At 35.7% G+C, this 16,268-nt stretch overlaps 4 protein-coding genes and 1 non-coding gene across 6 annotated transcripts; 3 read left to right on the top strand and 2 right to left on the bottom strand.

The window, feature by feature from the left end:
• Nucleotides 1-1,598: 1,598 nt before the first annotated feature.
• On the bottom strand, nucleotides 1,599-3,219 carry LOC17893936 (heterogeneous nuclear ribonucleoprotein H2). 2 transcript variants are annotated; one of them, XM_023786959.1, is made up of 2 exons: nucleotides 3,048-3,219; nucleotides 1,599-2,737 (listed from the first exon to the last, which is right to left on the bottom strand). In XM_023786959.1, the coding sequence occupies exons 1-2, from the start codon at nucleotides 3,059-3,061 to the stop codon at nucleotides 1,909-1,911; spliced, it is 843 nt and encodes a 280-aa protein (XP_023642727.1). In that variant the 5' UTR covers nucleotides 3,062-3,219; the 3' UTR covers nucleotides 1,599-1,908. The 2 variants fall into 2 exon arrangements, with proteins under 2 accessions (XP_023642727.1, XP_023642728.1); XM_023786960.1 differs by lacking the exon at nucleotides 3,048-3,219 and having other exon boundaries at nucleotides 1,599-2,481; nucleotides 2,568-2,657.
• A 171-nt stretch (nucleotides 3,220-3,390) lies between these two features.
• On the top strand, nucleotides 3,391-3,472 carry TRNAS-GCU. Its single transcript has one exon. It is a non-coding gene; the product is annotated as a tRNA-Ser (tRNA).
• A 2,709-nt stretch (nucleotides 3,473-6,181) lies between these two features.
• On the top strand, nucleotides 6,182-8,175 carry LOC17893294 (zinc finger protein WIP4). Its single transcript, XM_006300134.2, has 2 exons — nucleotides 6,182-6,842; nucleotides 7,689-8,175. The coding sequence occupies exons 1-2, from the start codon at nucleotides 6,228-6,230 to the stop codon at nucleotides 8,109-8,111; spliced, it is 1,038 nt and encodes a 345-aa protein (XP_006300196.1). The 5' UTR covers nucleotides 6,182-6,227; the 3' UTR covers nucleotides 8,112-8,175.
• Nucleotides 8,176-8,391: 216 nt separating this feature from the next.
• LOC17892141 (zinc transporter ZTP29) lies at nucleotides 8,392-11,651 on the top strand. The gene is made up of 12 exons (XM_006298234.2): nucleotides 8,392-8,756; nucleotides 9,006-9,064; nucleotides 9,377-9,469; nucleotides 9,570-9,659; nucleotides 9,756-9,837; nucleotides 10,165-10,220; nucleotides 10,330-10,386; nucleotides 10,619-10,659; nucleotides 10,755-10,822; nucleotides 10,939-10,995; nucleotides 11,094-11,211; nucleotides 11,454-11,651. Exons 1-12 carry the CDS (start codon nucleotides 8,693-8,695, stop codon nucleotides 11,497-11,499), a joined length of 831 nt encoding a protein of 276 aa, XP_006298296.1. The 5' UTR covers nucleotides 8,392-8,692; the 3' UTR covers nucleotides 11,500-11,651.
• A 654-nt stretch (nucleotides 11,652-12,305) lies between these two features.
• LOC17893279 (serine/threonine-protein kinase Nek6) lies at nucleotides 12,306-15,174 on the bottom strand. The gene is made up of 13 exons (XM_006297668.2): nucleotides 14,730-15,174; nucleotides 14,576-14,642; nucleotides 14,423-14,488; nucleotides 14,285-14,328; nucleotides 14,154-14,199; nucleotides 13,981-14,061; nucleotides 13,853-13,895; nucleotides 13,719-13,768; nucleotides 13,563-13,644; nucleotides 13,430-13,479; nucleotides 13,272-13,345; nucleotides 13,112-13,163; nucleotides 12,306-13,019 (listed from the first exon to the last, which is right to left on the bottom strand). Exons 1-13 carry the CDS (start codon nucleotides 14,846-14,848, stop codon nucleotides 12,510-12,512), a joined length of 1,284 nt encoding a protein of 427 aa, XP_006297730.1. The 5' UTR covers nucleotides 14,849-15,174; the 3' UTR covers nucleotides 12,306-12,509.
• Nucleotides 15,175-16,268: the final 1,094 nt, after the last annotated feature.

Below are 16,268 nucleotides of genomic sequence, written 5' to 3'. Positions count from 1 at the left end.
TTTCAAAACTTTATATAGAACACCTTTTATAAAACACAAAAAAAAAGTACAATCATATTTATATGCGCGATTGGTTATTATTGTCATGGGATCCTAAACATAGGATTCACAATGCAAGTGGCATTCCATATAAAAGTCTTTGCTTTCACACATGACAACACGAATTTTCATATATATATAAAAGCCTTAGCAATTATAATATTCATATTACAGTTTGGTTAATCTGTTACACAAATAGCTCTCATCACTCTTTTTTATCCCGAAGAAGAAGATATTGCAAAACTCACCTTCGGCCACACACATCGCTAACTCTTCCATTATAGCAAATGTTATTCTACACATCAAAATGATTAGTTATTTTTTATTTGTAGACTTTTCTTTACAAAAATAATCAATGATTAGCTTTTGCCAACTATTTGAAAACTATTATACAATTTCAGTTATTTTCAAATTAGTGGCTACTATGTATATACAATTATTTTTGGTATTGCTCAACTCAAACAATTTAATAATATAAAAAAAGGAAAAGAAAAAATAAAAGATTCCCCTTCAATGTTAAGCATACACAAGGCTGCATATGTTTCGTACAGTGACACACTAATATAAGATATACTATGGTGTGTAACATGAGAGTAGGCCAAGAAGGCAAGAACCGAGAATGGATGTCCCGCCACAAAAGCATACTTAAGTTGGAGATGATATCTCCAAAACCCATCTCCAACGTCCAAGACAAAGGCTACGAAGATGTAAAACTAATTAAGCTTCAATCCATTTTGTCATTCGTTACTAGTTGCCAAAATGTTCAAACGGATGGTGTTTCTGTTTATCATCGTCATTGGAGTTAAGAGTGACTCTCTTTTAAGCAAAAGTAGAACTTCATTGATATGAGTATGTAATTCAACTCAAGCTTGCTGCAGTTTTTACTGATGCATATTTCGGGATTCTATATGCTTGAGATGTAAACGTAACATTCGTAACTTTTGGATAAAGTTTGCAAAGGTAAAATTATTCCAATCAGTTAAAAAAAAGAGTGTTATCAGACTCCCCTTCAGATGTGTACAAAGAAGGTAGGCAGAATGACAAAGACATGAGATGCAGTTTAAAATTGGATAAACCCAAAGTTTCTTCTGCTTGCATAGTTATATATTTGCAGAATCGTTCTAACGCTTAGTTTGATCCAGCCGTTCATTTTTCTGATAGCATTGCATGGTCAGTTGTAGATGTGATAGTCGAAGTGGAAAAAAGGGCAAGAAACAACACCTAACAAGTAACAACTATGCTACCATTTGTATTATACTGTCTATTGATAACACATATGTCCAATGTTTTTGTCCCTACAGATAAATAATAATGCTAAGAGAATCGATTCATACCCTTACACAAAAATAAAAAAACTAACAGAGTAACAAAGAACATATATACAGAACAATGCTCCACACTGTTTTTGTTTTCTCACCAAACTATAGTATCAATGAAGACAAATTGCTTTTACTAGTCTGTTTACAAATACTACAAAGAGTCCAAAACGATTCATCTTTTCAAGGTTTCTGACGACCTTGAGACGGTGACGGTATAACAACATGTCTCTCACAGACAAAGAGTATCAAATCAAGATTTCTCTTTCCATAACTTCAGTAAAGCCTAATGTTACAATCCAACTTAGCGATAACAACACGAGTGAATCAAAAGATCATTCACCCATTTTGATTTCAAAACTTACTTCTATTGATTGCAGGTGCATGAAAATCTTGATCAATACAGCACAACAAAATCTAAAGAATGGATAAAACTAGTATTCTTGACCAGATAGATAGTACATCAAAACCGGAACCATCATCAATGCATCGGAATTGTGATCTTAGGATAACCATTTAGACAAGGTATGAAAGTACCATGGGAGATGATGTATCACCTTCCTCTTGATAGTGCCTCCTCTAACTCCTCAATCGATGAAGGAAACAATTCTATGTAACGGCTCCCAAGCGTCTTCCTATCCTTGACCATTGCAGCTCGTGACTCTTCCGCATTCCTAAACTCCACAAACGCTTCCCCAGTGGGTCTCCCTTCACCATTAACAGTAACATGAACAGAGTCTTCTGACAGATCAAAATCTTTGAAGAAGTCAAGTATGTCTTCCTTTCCCGCTGAAAACGGTAATCCTCTCAATCTCAAGATACCCGTATGCTCAATATTCTCTTTCCCATCATCACTCGATCTAGCCCTCTGCACGTGCCTGCGAGGTGAACTTGCACCACTCATTCCGCCTCCACTGCCAACTCCACCTCCACCACCCCCACTAGCCATACCATGGACACGAGACTCCGCAACCTCATTAGCAATGGCCTTATAGTACTCTTGTTTCGTACTCCTAAAAACTTCGACATATCTCCTTCCCATATTCTGCCTGTTCTTATGAAGAGCAAAATCGACCTGGAGGGGATAACCAAGAACGCAAAAGGCTTCTCCAGTAAGCTTATTGTTCTTGTGAATAAACAGGACATCGACCACATCTAAACCATGGAAAAACTCTACAACATCAAGCTCTGCGCAGTCAAAGGGTAAACCACGGAGTCGAACAACAGGAAAAGGAGGAGGTGGAGGAGGAGCAACAAACCCATAAGGGTTATACATATAAGCAGAACCAGGATGAGGTCCATAGAATGGTCCAGGAGGACCTTGATCAATCATTCTTTGACGCTTAGGTCCCATCTCACGCCCATCAGGACCATCTCCATATCTACATTCACCACAACATTATCACAGCTTATATTTCATAACTCTCTTGAATTCAAAAAAAAACTTGTTATTTAAATCAAAGTCAGCCTAACTACAAAACCCATTCAGAGAGATCACAGGTCAAAATTTTCCGACAGAACAGAACAAATAAAGGAAACGGAAACAGATAAAACATTAACAGAAACTGAAACTGAAGTGATTCTTGGATTGAATTGAAACCATTACAAAAACACATATAAAGAAACCCTAATTGCAGGAACTAATGAAATCAAATCATCGGCGAACTAATCAGAGATAATTATAGGGCTTACCCTCTGTAGAACATTATCGCCAACGCAGAGTATTTTGCTACGTCGCCTGTAATTAGATGATCAATTCGATTGGAAGTTTCCAGGAGCTTCTTCTTCTTCTTCTCTGAGCCTTCGAATTCGAAAATCGAAATCGTGACTTCGAAATCTTTGTTGATAGAAAAAAAAAAAACAAAAAAAAAGCGTTACAGTTAGAGAAGAAAATAAATTGGGCTGTTGAGCTTATACACTCTTGGGCTTTAATACATTAAGATAATCTTGCTGGATCAGCCTTCGTGCGAAATTTGTTGTTTGTATGGAATAGTTTATCGTATATATATTGACAAAGAATACATAAAGCAAAAAAGTGGCTTTGGCCGAGTGGTTAAGGCGTGTGCCTGCTAAGTACATGGGGTTTCCCCGCGAGAGTTCGAATCTCTCAGGCCACGATATTTTGTTTTTTACCTTTTCCCCTCTATATATATTCAATATTCAATTAACTTACTGAAGGGTAAACTTTTAGAAATGTGAAAAAATCATGTTTTTCCATGCTTTTTATGAAAGAAAATGATCTTTAAATAAAATTCAAGTTAACATTTAATTAACTTTAAAATTCTAAAACAAGATTTAAAATATAAATATAACACCATGGCCAATCCCAAAGCAAATAGTTTGGAAGAACATATATACTACGTACAGACATGCACATAACATCAAAAAGACTTTTACATTGTATAAGATAATAACATTTTTTATATTAAAAAAAAGGAAATAACACGAGGTGCATATATAGATAAAAATGTCTGAGAAGAGAGAAACAAACATATACACATGATCAGACACGCTAGAGAGATTAAAGAAACGAACTTATGCACTTGCAAACAAGGTTCATATAATACAAAAATCCACACATGTACATACACACACACTCGTGCTTGCTCGGGAACATGTACTAGATTTAATGTTTATTAATCTACAGTCTAATTCGAACTAATTAATAGCAAATCAACATGTTCTCTAACTTATTTTGACTTTCTTGGCCCAATCTTTCCGAGTTCATACATTGCGACCAATCCAGTTTCGCTGTTCAAACCCACTTATTTTGACCCCCTTCATCTTACAATGTCGCATCTTACTACGACAACATCTTACGACGTCGTCGATACTACTATTTTTTTTGTATAACCAACTCTTCTTCATCAGAATCCAAATAAAATTTATAATCCATGCACTTTAAAATTGAAGTATATGTACAAATACCATCTTTTAGGTTTTAGGGTTTTTGGATGCTATGGATGCATGAAGTGATCAGCTAACTTCTAATATTCCATGAACTTAAAAATTAGGGTTTAAACATCAGACCATATATATATATATATTGACCAATTGTTACCTTTTACTTGTAGAAATTCATTAATTAACTAAATGTTATGTCAATAAATAATTGAATAAAGATTTGGCGTTTCCAAGTAATATGTTTCTGAAGCCGAGCCGACATAGAGATGAGGCCACCAACGCAAGTGCTGTCCTGGATCACGACCATCTCTTTTTCCAACGCGATCAATCTCCCCACAAACCCAAAATGTTTATCATCTTGATTCTATGCTATGCTTCATCTCTCTCTCTCTCTCTAACTTTCTCTACATACATTTTGTAATTCACTCTACAGACATTAAAGGAGACAAACTTTTATCCTTGATTGTCGATCTTGTCCACTTTTTTTATCCTTTCCATACTATGTTTTGTCTAATGGATTATTTCCTATTTTCCTTTGCTCAGTTTAAAAGCTGTTATTGGTATCAAAACTCAAGCTAATCAAACCAACGACAATACATATGAACTATACAACATTTAACCTAATGATTCATATAAATTTAATTCGATCAATGATCATAATCAATAGATTCAAAAGACTATGTAATGGGAATTGCATTTTTATATCTTTCTTGTCAAGTCTTATAAGTAATATTTACAGTAGGTAGAGTTTCTTTCATATATATGATGATTAAATCCATCCATACTAATATATTTAGATGATCTATCCTCCTTTTTTTTGGACTACGTACCCAAAGGTTTTTGGCCTTTGGCTACCCCCTTTGGGCCATGGAGTCATGCATGGATCAAAGCATGTCAATCAGATTATTTCCAACAGCAAAATCTAAACCCGTAACTTTGAGGCACTCTCCCTTCAGAAAATCTTATGGTACACCAATTTACACGCACACGTCCGGTTTTTATCCCCGATCTTATACTATGTGATCACAATAATAATAATCTATTGCTTATATGGTTGTTATGTTTCATGAAGATTTAAGAGTTTGTTAGCAAACTAGTACGTTTTTGAAACATAATTATAAAGGTAGTACATTTACTATTCATAATTAGCAAAATAGTACAATTTTACTATTTCAGGTATCTGTACATATAGACAACTGTACAGCAACACATTATTGTACATAAAATATTTGTACAAAGAGAAACAACTACAAAAACACATATTTACACATAAACAAATATACATATATAGAGAAGAAAAACATTTGTACACGTACAATTATACGTATATATAGACCGCTGTACGGATGATTTTCCGTACAGCGACACACAACTGTACATAAGGATAGCTGGACGTATCAAAATTTGTTTGAAAAATATTATAAATTATTAGAATAAAATGCATATCAAATTATAGAGAAAAAATGTAGATTTTTATGTAACTGAAATTTTATTAAAAACAAATTTATTTTGATTAATATTATAGTTATTAGATTTAAAGGGTTTTTTAATAGTGTCTAAATAGTGTTCAAATAGTAAAAATGTATTAGTTTGCTAATTATAAATAGTAAATGTACTACTTTTATAATTATGTTTCAAAAATGTATTCAAAATCCAATTAATCCAAGATTTAATAATACATAAGTGCGTTCACTTCGAGTCCCAAGATATTAATAAGTTTTATTTTCCCTTCTTCAAACTTTCTCCTTGTTTCTTTTCTACCTACTATCTTCTCCGTACCCTTTTCTATCAATTATCATATGCTATTCTCCACCGCTTCGTCACATCACAAAACTCATCTCTATATATACTCACTCATACAGAAACCCCATATATACATGCATATCTAGCTTTCACTGGTTTTTTTAACTCATACCCCACCCATCAGCTAGAGATATCTTGCCTTCTTTCCTACTCTCTCTATCATTAATGTCTGAACCAGCTTGCGTTTTCAACAATGGATACGTCGACTACTATGACTATAGCTTCAACTATTCCACTTCTCTCTCACGCATCTACGACTCTCATGGCAACTTCTACTACCCTCACCATACCACTAGCCCAAACATCAACACAAATCATAACCCTACTTCACCTGACTCTCCTCCACTTCGAGAAGCTCTCCCTCTCCTTAGCTTAAGCCCCATTCATAAGCATCAAGAACCTATTGCTCACCATCATGAGTACTATTTCATGGAGACGACGGCAGAAACTTCTTCTAATTCAAATTTTCTTGATCACGAGCTTGATCATAATGAAGTAACTGTGGATCTTCATCTAGGGTTACCAAACTTCGGTGATGGTGGAAGCAGCAGCAGCGATGTGGTCCTTGATTCCACGGACGACCAAGAGCATCATGATCATCAAGATCAAGGAGTAGAATTTGCTCGTGCTTCTGATCATGATGATGGTCATGGTGGCTTACAAAGGGGTAATCATCTTCATCACTTTTGGATCCCTACTCCTTCTCAGATTCTGATGGGTCCTACACAGTTCACTTGTCCTCTATGCTTCAAGACCTTCAACAGATATAACAACATGCAAGTAAGGATATATCATTTCATCCAATATATAAACCCTAACTCTCATTAGTTGCTACTTTCCCTAGAATGATTTTCAAAAGTTGACCTTTTTTTTGGTTCTTGAAAATGGATCTTAATTCATTTTTACTTTTCTTATTTTCCTGGTCGTATATTTTCAAACCTTCATCATGAGAAAATCCCTAGTAACTACGACCTTTTCAAAATAACTATTACTATTATTAGTCGAGACTAACTTTTTATTTGATGGTACAAGGCATCAGCTGTACGATGGATTGATGGCTATGAAAAGATCAACTAAAATCAATCAATAGGTTTAAAATCAAGAAGATCTTCTTTAACCAACAGTCTTTTTTTCACACTCATGACTCTTTCTAGCTGACCCTAAAATATGATCAGTACTAGCTCTTCCTCTTCCATTTGTATTGCCTCTCTTGATGTTTGCGCACTTCTACTACACAACACTCATTACCCTAAAAAGTAAAAGAAAAAGAGGGTGATAAATGTTTTGCAGATTGTTTTGTACCTCTTTTAAATCTTTACATAATAACATAGATTTATTTTTATGATATTTATTCCTATCGAAACCTAAACAATCATATAACTTTAATTTTTTTTTTTCAACGTCTGGAATATTTACATTAATTATCTCTATGATATATCTTTAATTAGAAGGATCAAGTATTGGGAAAAAAATTAGGGTGGGATAGTTCATAGTAACGTAGCATATGTTTCAAGCTCATTTTGGGTGTTAATCTGAATTCTACTTGTCATCATCATAAAATTAAATATACGGTTTCAGCAAACGAAAATATGTTCTAATATTATGATAAAATTATATTGTTATCAGATGCACATGTGGGGACATGGGTCACAATACAGAAAAGGACCGGAGTCGCTGAGAGGGACACAACCAACGGCGATGCTGAAGCTGCCATGCTACTGCTGTGCACCGGGGTGCAAGAACAACATAGACCACCCAAGGGCAAGGCCGCTCAAGGACTTCCGTACGCTCCAGACACATTACAAGCGGAAGCACGGTGTGAGGCCCTTTGCTTGTCGTAGATGTGGGAAAGCTTTTGCGGTCAAAGGAGATTGGAGGACGCACGAGAAGAACTGTGGGAAGCTATGGTATTGCTCATGTGAGTCGGATTTCAAGCACAAGAGGTCTCTTAAAGACCATGTCAAGGCCTTCGGGAATGGTCATGTCCCTTGTTGTGGTATTGATCATGAGGAAGAGGATGCTGCTTCTGATGTCGAACACCAAGAATGATCCGTCTTTGTTTTCTTCTTGTTGTACTGTCTTACGCATTAATAATTTATGGGAATTAATATATAGCATAAGCTTTATTGTATTGACTAATTGATTTGAGGTCTTTGTTAAAAGTTTCCTAAACGTAAGGGACGTGATTTTACCAAATGAAAGTTTCGATACGTTACATAATTTCAGCTAAACTTTGATAGAGTTTTGGTAATTTATAAAAAGAAACTAGTAGATGGGTATCCGGGTTAAACCGACCCGAGAAAAAATCGAGTCAACACAGAGCAGGGGGACAAGGAGAAAGGAAGCTATGGTGGGTAGGTAGAAAACGAAAGGCAAGGGACACACAGGGATGCTAATATGCTTCACTAGGCCAAAGCAAAGCTATGGATTAGGGTTTCCAGTTTCCTCTTTTGAAATTCGATTAGCACCTTGAAGCTATCTCTTCCTTCGGGTTTAGATATTCTCTCCTCATCGTCTATATACACCATTTCTCTACAAGTCCACTTTAGGAATCGTTTGGTTGTGGGTTTTGTTTCTACTGAGACGTCGATAAGCTCTATAGCTTTTCAAATCGTATTCAGATAGAACCAATGGATTCTCAGATGCTCGTTGCGCTTGGTCTATCCCTCGTTGGTGGATTAAGTACTTCTTTAGGTTGGTTGCTCAATTCTTCCCACTTCTCTGGAATTGCAAATTTTGCTTCTGCTGAATTGGTGATTGGTTCATATTAGTGTTTGCCTTTGTTTTACTATCTTAGTGTAGGAATCAAATTTGTTCTGGGATGCTGCTACCAAATTGCAATGCTAATCTTGTGTTCATAGATTTGAGGATATGTGGTGTTGTTACTGAACATAAGGAATCGTTGATCCTTTTAATTTGAAATTTCATGTTAATTTTTCATAGGTGCTCTTTTCGTAGTTCTTAGTGAGACTCCCAATATGAAGATGCTTGGACTTCTACAGGTGACGACGCTAACATCTGATTTCCATTCTTTAAGTCCTAATATGTATTCCCATATCCTCTCAAATATCATACAGGAGGCCTTTAGTTTTGTAATATTGGTTAGTTTTCTGGTAAAGCAGGGTTCCCGTATTTTTACAGAGCCAAGTTTCATTATACATTGCTCTATTCTCTTGTTGTCAAGTTTTATAGGGTGCTAAGACTAGAGTTGTGTTCCCCTTCCAACATTCTTTTGTACAAAGCTTTTCACTTGGGAATATTTCGATCCATGTTGTATAGGTTACTTATCTGATGATTTCAAGTCCTTTCTACAGGGTTTTGCAGCTGGTCTGATGTTGAGCATATCTTTCCTGGATTTGGCTCATAATGCTATTAACTCTATTGGCTTCTTAAAAGCCAATCTCTGGGTTAGTACTTCTGTCCATCTGGCTACTTCAGTGGTTTTGTTTTTCAATTAAGATCTTTTTATTTTCACACTGAAAGTAATATAGTTCTCTAGTGATGCAGTTTTTCGGTGGTGTGATATTCTTTGCGTGTATTGCCAAATTCATACCTGAACCTACAGTTGGTCCTTCTACTGACTCGAAACGAAGAAAGGCACGACTGTATTTTTTTTTCTTTTTAACGAGTTTTTCTTCAAAGACTTTCTGGTTATGTAGTATCATGAAACTTTGGCATATTTGTTGATAACAGAAAAATGGAGACGAAGGAGGTAAGGACATGATGAAGAAGAAGCGCAAGCAAGTTTTATTTAGTGGAATTATTACAGCTATTGGTATACTAACTTTCGCTACCATCTCTTCAGTTTGTTTGTCGAGTTATCTAGTTTAATCTGTATTTTGTTGGCTAGTTGTTTCTACAATGACTCCTCAAATCCATTGCATCAATGCCATTAAACTTTCTTCTATGCAACTAGAGTGGACGTGCAACTTTGAACTCTTATATTTAGCAAGCTAGTCAATATATTACAGCACAATAAAATTATGAATGTGATTCAGTCAGGAAGTATCATGTTTGTTAGACTTCTATAAAAATTTCTTGATTTTGATGTTTTTAGCTAATCTCTTCATGTATTTCTCATATTTTTCTCCTTGAACTATAGGCATAAGCTTGCACAATTTCCCAGAAGGGATGGCTGTATTTCTCGGATCAATTAAGGTGAGGGTTAAGGAACACTATGAACAGAAAATTTTAGGGAGCATTACAAATTATCTCTATACTCTCTCATGACTTTAACAATCTGTGATTGTTGTATTCTACTTCACAGGGTATGCGAGTTGGTGTTAATCTGGCTTTGGCAATCGCTTTACACAACATTCCCGAGGTACAGATTCTGTAACCCTTACAAATTTTTGAAGGCGTATCATATCTACTGCCTTACTGATTTCATCTTATTATAAGAAACTTTGAAAGATATCATCTCGTATTTCTTGCTGCGTTTCCTGTTTGACAGTCTTTTTTCCATTATAAACTAATCTGAAAGACAGTAAACAACTAAATTGTTCATTTCTCTGATCTAACATGCTTCTCTTTCTGCTATGATTTGATATTTTCAGGGTGTTGCAGTTGCACTTCCTATTTATTTTGCAACAGAGAGGTAACAACATGGTTGATTATTATGATAGGATGTATGCAGTTCATTATGTACTCCGTGGTTGTATTCATCTCATATTGATGTTATGCACGTGACAGCAAATGGCAGGCATTCAAGTTGGCAACACTCTCTGGCTTAGCTGAGCCTCTTGGTGTAATTATCGTGGGTAAGTTGCATCAGTTTCTTTGCTCATTTTGCTTCTTCTTTACAAACACCTCCTCTCTTATGAATTTTGAGAGAGTATCATAAATTCTGCTTTAATCCATCTTCCTTACGATGCAGCCTATCTTTTCCCAAGAAGCTTAAGTCCAGAAATCCTTGAAGGTTTGTTGGGAGCTGGTGAGTAGAAATTCTGCAGCAAATAGATACTTCAAGTTTAAATTATAACAATGGGATGTAAAGCGTATCAATGCAAAACTGTTGTTTGTATGATGCAGTTGGTGGAATCATGGCTTTCCTAACGTTGCACGAAATGCTTCCTTTGGCATTTGATTATGCGGGACAAAAACAAGCTGTGAAGGCTGTGTTTTTTGGCATGGCGTGTATGTCTGCGAGGTAAGTATTTCCAAAAACTTAACACCTGATATTCATAAGTCTACTTGTTTTCAAACATAGTTGAGACTGTGAGATAGAAGTTGCATTCTAGGATTCAACCTAGTAGTTAGAAAATGGTATCTCTTAACCATTCGTCCACATAATAGACGAGAGATTTGTGCTGGTGAAATGTGTGTGTGATGTATCTGATATGTAGTATAGTTTACGATTATGATGTGTTTATCTATGTGGTTTTGTTGCAGTCTTTACTTTCTGGAGCTGAGTTTGCCTGACACAATGAGCTTGTAAGGTTAATGATGTTATATGCAATAATTGCCTCCCCAAAGAGATAAAACAGTCTCTGGAGTGTAGTAGTCTCTTTGTATCTGTAAAGACTGAAATCAGTGTAAACAAATGAGTATTCATTTTTAATTCAAAGGAATAATATCTCTAACGTCTCATGTTGCAGCAGTAGACTAGAGTAACTCAATCTTACTAAGTCGCTCAATATATGGCAAATGTCACTCTAAATCTCTAAATTTTCAAAGACCAATTCAAACTTTTCGTAGAAAAATTACATCTCTAGTTTATTTTTTGCTATGTTATCATTCCTAAATTTAGCAACAAAAAAAAAATTAGAAAATTCCTTAAATTCTCCTGTCTTGCTAATCAATGGCAGACCTTGAAGACCTCTCACCTTCTCCTTCCACATTTTGATTATAATATATATACCTTCACCATCTTCACCTTCAAGGCATCACATATACATAAAAACAAAAAACCGAAAAAAAATATAAACAAAAACAAAAAGCACAAGAAATAATGGAGATGAAGAACTTCAACAGCATCTTTGTGGCCCTATTTATCTCGGCCGTGTTAGTGAGCTCAGTCACTGCGGCTACAATGGAGTCTCCTGCACCATCACCAGGTGCTTCCTCCGCCACCAACGTAGCTTTCCCGGTGGTTGGCTCCATCGTTGCTGCATCATTCTCCGCCTTCTTGGCTCTTCTCTTGCAGTAAAAGAAAACTATATATAGGGTTCCTGGAACATATGATAAGGGGATATATGTATAACAAAACCCTTTAATCTTGTTCTGATTTTGTTTCTTAGAGTCTAAGACAAATAACCCATTTTGATGTATTATCTCATCGTGTAAGTTATTGCACTGATATTATAATTGAATACACTAATATTTTGATAATAGTAACACTATTCTCTCAGTTTTTATGAATCTGATCAAAAACTTCATTTCTTTTCGATCAATGTCTTTAATACACAAAGTGGTTGGTTACATGAAAGTTGTGGTTAGTGTCTCCTTTTAAAGATTGGTTTCATCATCGTTTTGCTTTCTCTTTACATTCATGAGACTTTTGGTAAGCCAGATCGCGGTTTCTCTTGATGAAACTGTTTCATCTCCAAAAGGTTTCAAGACTCCTTCAAGTTCATCAAACTTCTCTTGCCTAAGTAAACCTGCACAAAGCTCCAACAGAGATTCCAATGCTTCTGCCCTCTCCTCACTTTTCGGACTTTTCTTCTGAAACTCGCGTAGCAGCGTTAGTGTGCTTATCAATGACATCTCTTGGCTCTTTGCTGGTCTCTCCTTGTCATTTGAAGAAGAACTTGAATTCTTGTTTCTCTTCTCTCTTTCCTCTGCTTCTTGATTATGTTTAATGGGTGTTTTTATCGATTTGGTCTTGGGGGGCAGACCTGTTCTGTTTTCGTAGGTGTTGTGTTCTGATTTGGATACAACTGGTTTGAAAACTGGAGACAGGTTTTGGCATTGTGCAAGATATGGCTGTAAGTGAGGATGTCTTAACAGTTCTGCAGCCTATATAGACATTTCCCATGTAAGAAAGTTAGAAGAAACCGCGGAAGTAATGTCGTAAAAGAAGAAGAAACAAATGGAACTCAACAACTCACAGTTGGTCTATGTTCAGGATTCTTGCGCAACATACTTTTGATCAATCTTTTTCTGCATTAACATATTAGAAATTCATAACACTAACACTCAAAAGCTTATTTAGTTTTAACATTCAAAAGCTTCTTTTCAGTAATAAAGTAAATGTATTTGTATACTTACAATGCAGAGGAATACATGACCGGGAGAGGAGAAAGTGAAGAGCGGTTAATCTTGTTGATGAGCCCTGCCATGTCCTGTTTCCAAACAAGAAATAACATTTTTAGAAACTCGAAAGGAACTACGGATTTAACACTTCGAAAACGGGAAAGAGTTCTTACTGGAGCCTTGAAGGCCGGTTGATGTGCAGCTACTTCAAACATACAACAACCTGTAAAGCCAAAATCTTTATGAGAAACCAAGAACAATAAATTTAAGAAATTACAAGTTAGGAATTAGGATTGTGTGTTTGACCTAAAGACCAAATATCAGATTTGTAGCCATAAGGTATATCTGCAAGAAGTTCAGGGCACATGTAGTTTGGAGTTCCAACCATCTACAAAAACAAGAAAATGGTTCACAAATACTTAGGCGAAAAACGATAAAATCCCAATGGAATATGAGCATTACCGAGGAAGCAAGATCATCTTTGCCAAGAAGTTTTGCTAGGCCAAAGTCACCTGAAAAGAGAATATTAAGACAGAGGATCTAAAACAACTTCTTAAGAGGTAATATAGAGAGGATTTGGCGTCTGAGTTTGTTACCTAATCGAACCTCGTTGTCTTTGGTGAGGAATATGTTGGAGCACTGGAAAATTTTGAATTGTAGTGTCAATGGATGCTCTGTATCATTGAAGCAAAAGAAGCATAGAGAGTGATAGAAGTTGAGTTACCTTAAGGTCACGGTGAAGAACTCGATTGTTATGGAGGTAATCTATAGCCAACAGTAGCTGTACCATCCATCTGCAGAGTTTCTACAGAGAAGAACAAAGATCATTCTTAGTTAGTTTCAATATCAACTCATAATTTGTTTTAGACCAAATAAGATTCTTTAATGGTAGCTTACTTCTTCCGACGCGAAAACTCCTCTTGACTTCTTTATCATTTGAGTCCTGCATTTACCAAAATAAGTTAGGCAAACCACCACCAAAGAATAACAAAGAACATAAAACTTGAATACGAAATTATTTGCCTTACATGTCTCCACCTTCACAATAACTAGTTACAATGCATACACAATCCTGCATAATCCAATCCAAAAAATCGCAAAACAGTTTAGAATTTATGCGAGAATTGCGCTTAGATTACAAGCTTTGAACAAGAAGAAGATATCACCTTTTCAACCCATGAATCTTTGTACTCCACAATATAAGGACTCTTAAGCTTTGATATCAAACTCATCTGCATGATAACAAACAAAATTAAACACAATCTTGATTTTCAAGAATCATCGTAGGATAAAATCAAGATTCACAACTGATATTGAACCTCTTGGATCGCAGCAAGCTTGCATCTCTCTGTTTGTTTAGCCAAACGGATCTTCTTCACCACATACCTACAAAAGAAGAAGCCATATATTTTGATCTCAAGCAAGATCAGAACAACATATATATAACTACAAAATCGAGATCTTCTAACTCACTTGCGTCTCTCGGACTTGTGAATGACAAGAAAAGCAGAACCAAAAGCGCCTCTTCCGATCTGCTCAACAACTTCATAATCATCCATCTTGGAAGCAGTCTCACTAATCTTGTTTGCCATATGAGATCTTCTTCCTCTGTCGGTATAAAAGGATCCAGATTTCACTGTTCAAAGGAGCCTGTAGAGCTTTCAGAGTATTCATATAAAACCCATGAGCATTAATGAGAATCAAGAATTAAAGAACCAGGCAAGAAGAACCAAAAAAAAAAACTAGGACCCTTTAACCAAATCTTGATTTTGAAATATCGTCAAGAAGAAAGTTTCGTAATTTGTTCTTTTTTGAACAAGATGAGGAGGGAAGATTTGAAGAGGAAGCAAAGAAAGGACCAGAAGAAAGTGTTGTGAGGATAAATTATTTTATTTTTTTGGTCGGAGAGGGAAAACTATTTAAAATGAAAAGAAAATATAATATAGAGGAGGAAGAAGAAGAATTCAATTGACAGGTAAGAAGAGTACCAAAGCAAATTTTGCTTGAGGTTTCAGACTGTTGTTGTTGACATGTTTGTTGTTATTATTACATTTTAGTCTCCTTTTTTTTATTCTTGTTGTTGACAAGTCTCTTTCTCACTTTTACACTTTTTAACAAAACAAACATTCTCTGAGTTGATGTTTTTGTTTTACTACCATATATATCCTTAAGGGAATTTAGTAAAATTAAATCTTTTTTGAGTATAATTTATTTGACCCAACTGTGAATTTCATGACTTTTGTTACGTAAATTGTTTTACCAACCAAAGAAAATCTTATACAGTCTCAAGATCTCGTTTTAGTTCGTTTTAGTTTTGTTTTTTTTAAATATATATTTTATTCATTTTCTTCAAACCTCAAAAAGAGGGGACATTTGAGAATACACTTTAAACATGAAAATGATTAAAATTTAAGGTGAAACAAGACAAGAACTAAAGTGAAGCAAGGAGAGGAATCAAAAGCTCGGAGAGATAGACTACCGCTGAAAAGAACCAAACCAAGAGGCAAGGTAGGTTTCCGGAGCACTTTGAGAAGTTAAATTTAGATTGGTGCTATTATGAAGACGGTCGAGACCGGCAAGCTTTGCCCGGATGAGGAGTTGAATTTCTTTAACAAGTAACGTAGCTAATTTAGAGACGTCGGTGTGAAGCCTTGAGTTTCTTTCTCTCCACAACGCATAAACAACCGCTTGGAAGATGATTTTACAAATAGATCGAGTTTTCTTATTCTGGGAAGAAGAACGAACCCAATCGACAATGTCTTCAAACAAGGCAGGAGGATTTAAACCAGAATGACCAAAGAAAGAGAGCCAAACCTCAGAGGAGTAAGGGCAAACAAAGAACAAATGGGATTTGCATTCATCTGCTGAGGCGCATAATAAACATTCACTCGGAACATTTAGTCCCCAACGTCTTAATCGATCTCGCGTAGTTAATCTGTCCTGAATAGTAAGCCAAAGAATGAAAGCATGCTTCGGGATTCTTTCCTTAAACCAAACAGATTTGAACCAAGG

Source organism: Capsella rubella, unplaced genomic scaffold, assembly GCF_000375325.1.
Source record: "Capsella rubella cultivar Monte Gargano unplaced genomic scaffold, Caprub1_0 scaffold_3, whole genome shotgun sequence".
In the NCBI taxonomy this organism is placed as follows: Eukaryota; Viridiplantae; Streptophyta; class Magnoliopsida; order Brassicales; family Brassicaceae; genus Capsella; species Capsella rubella.
This window is presented reverse-complemented; position numbering and strand designations above follow the sequence as displayed.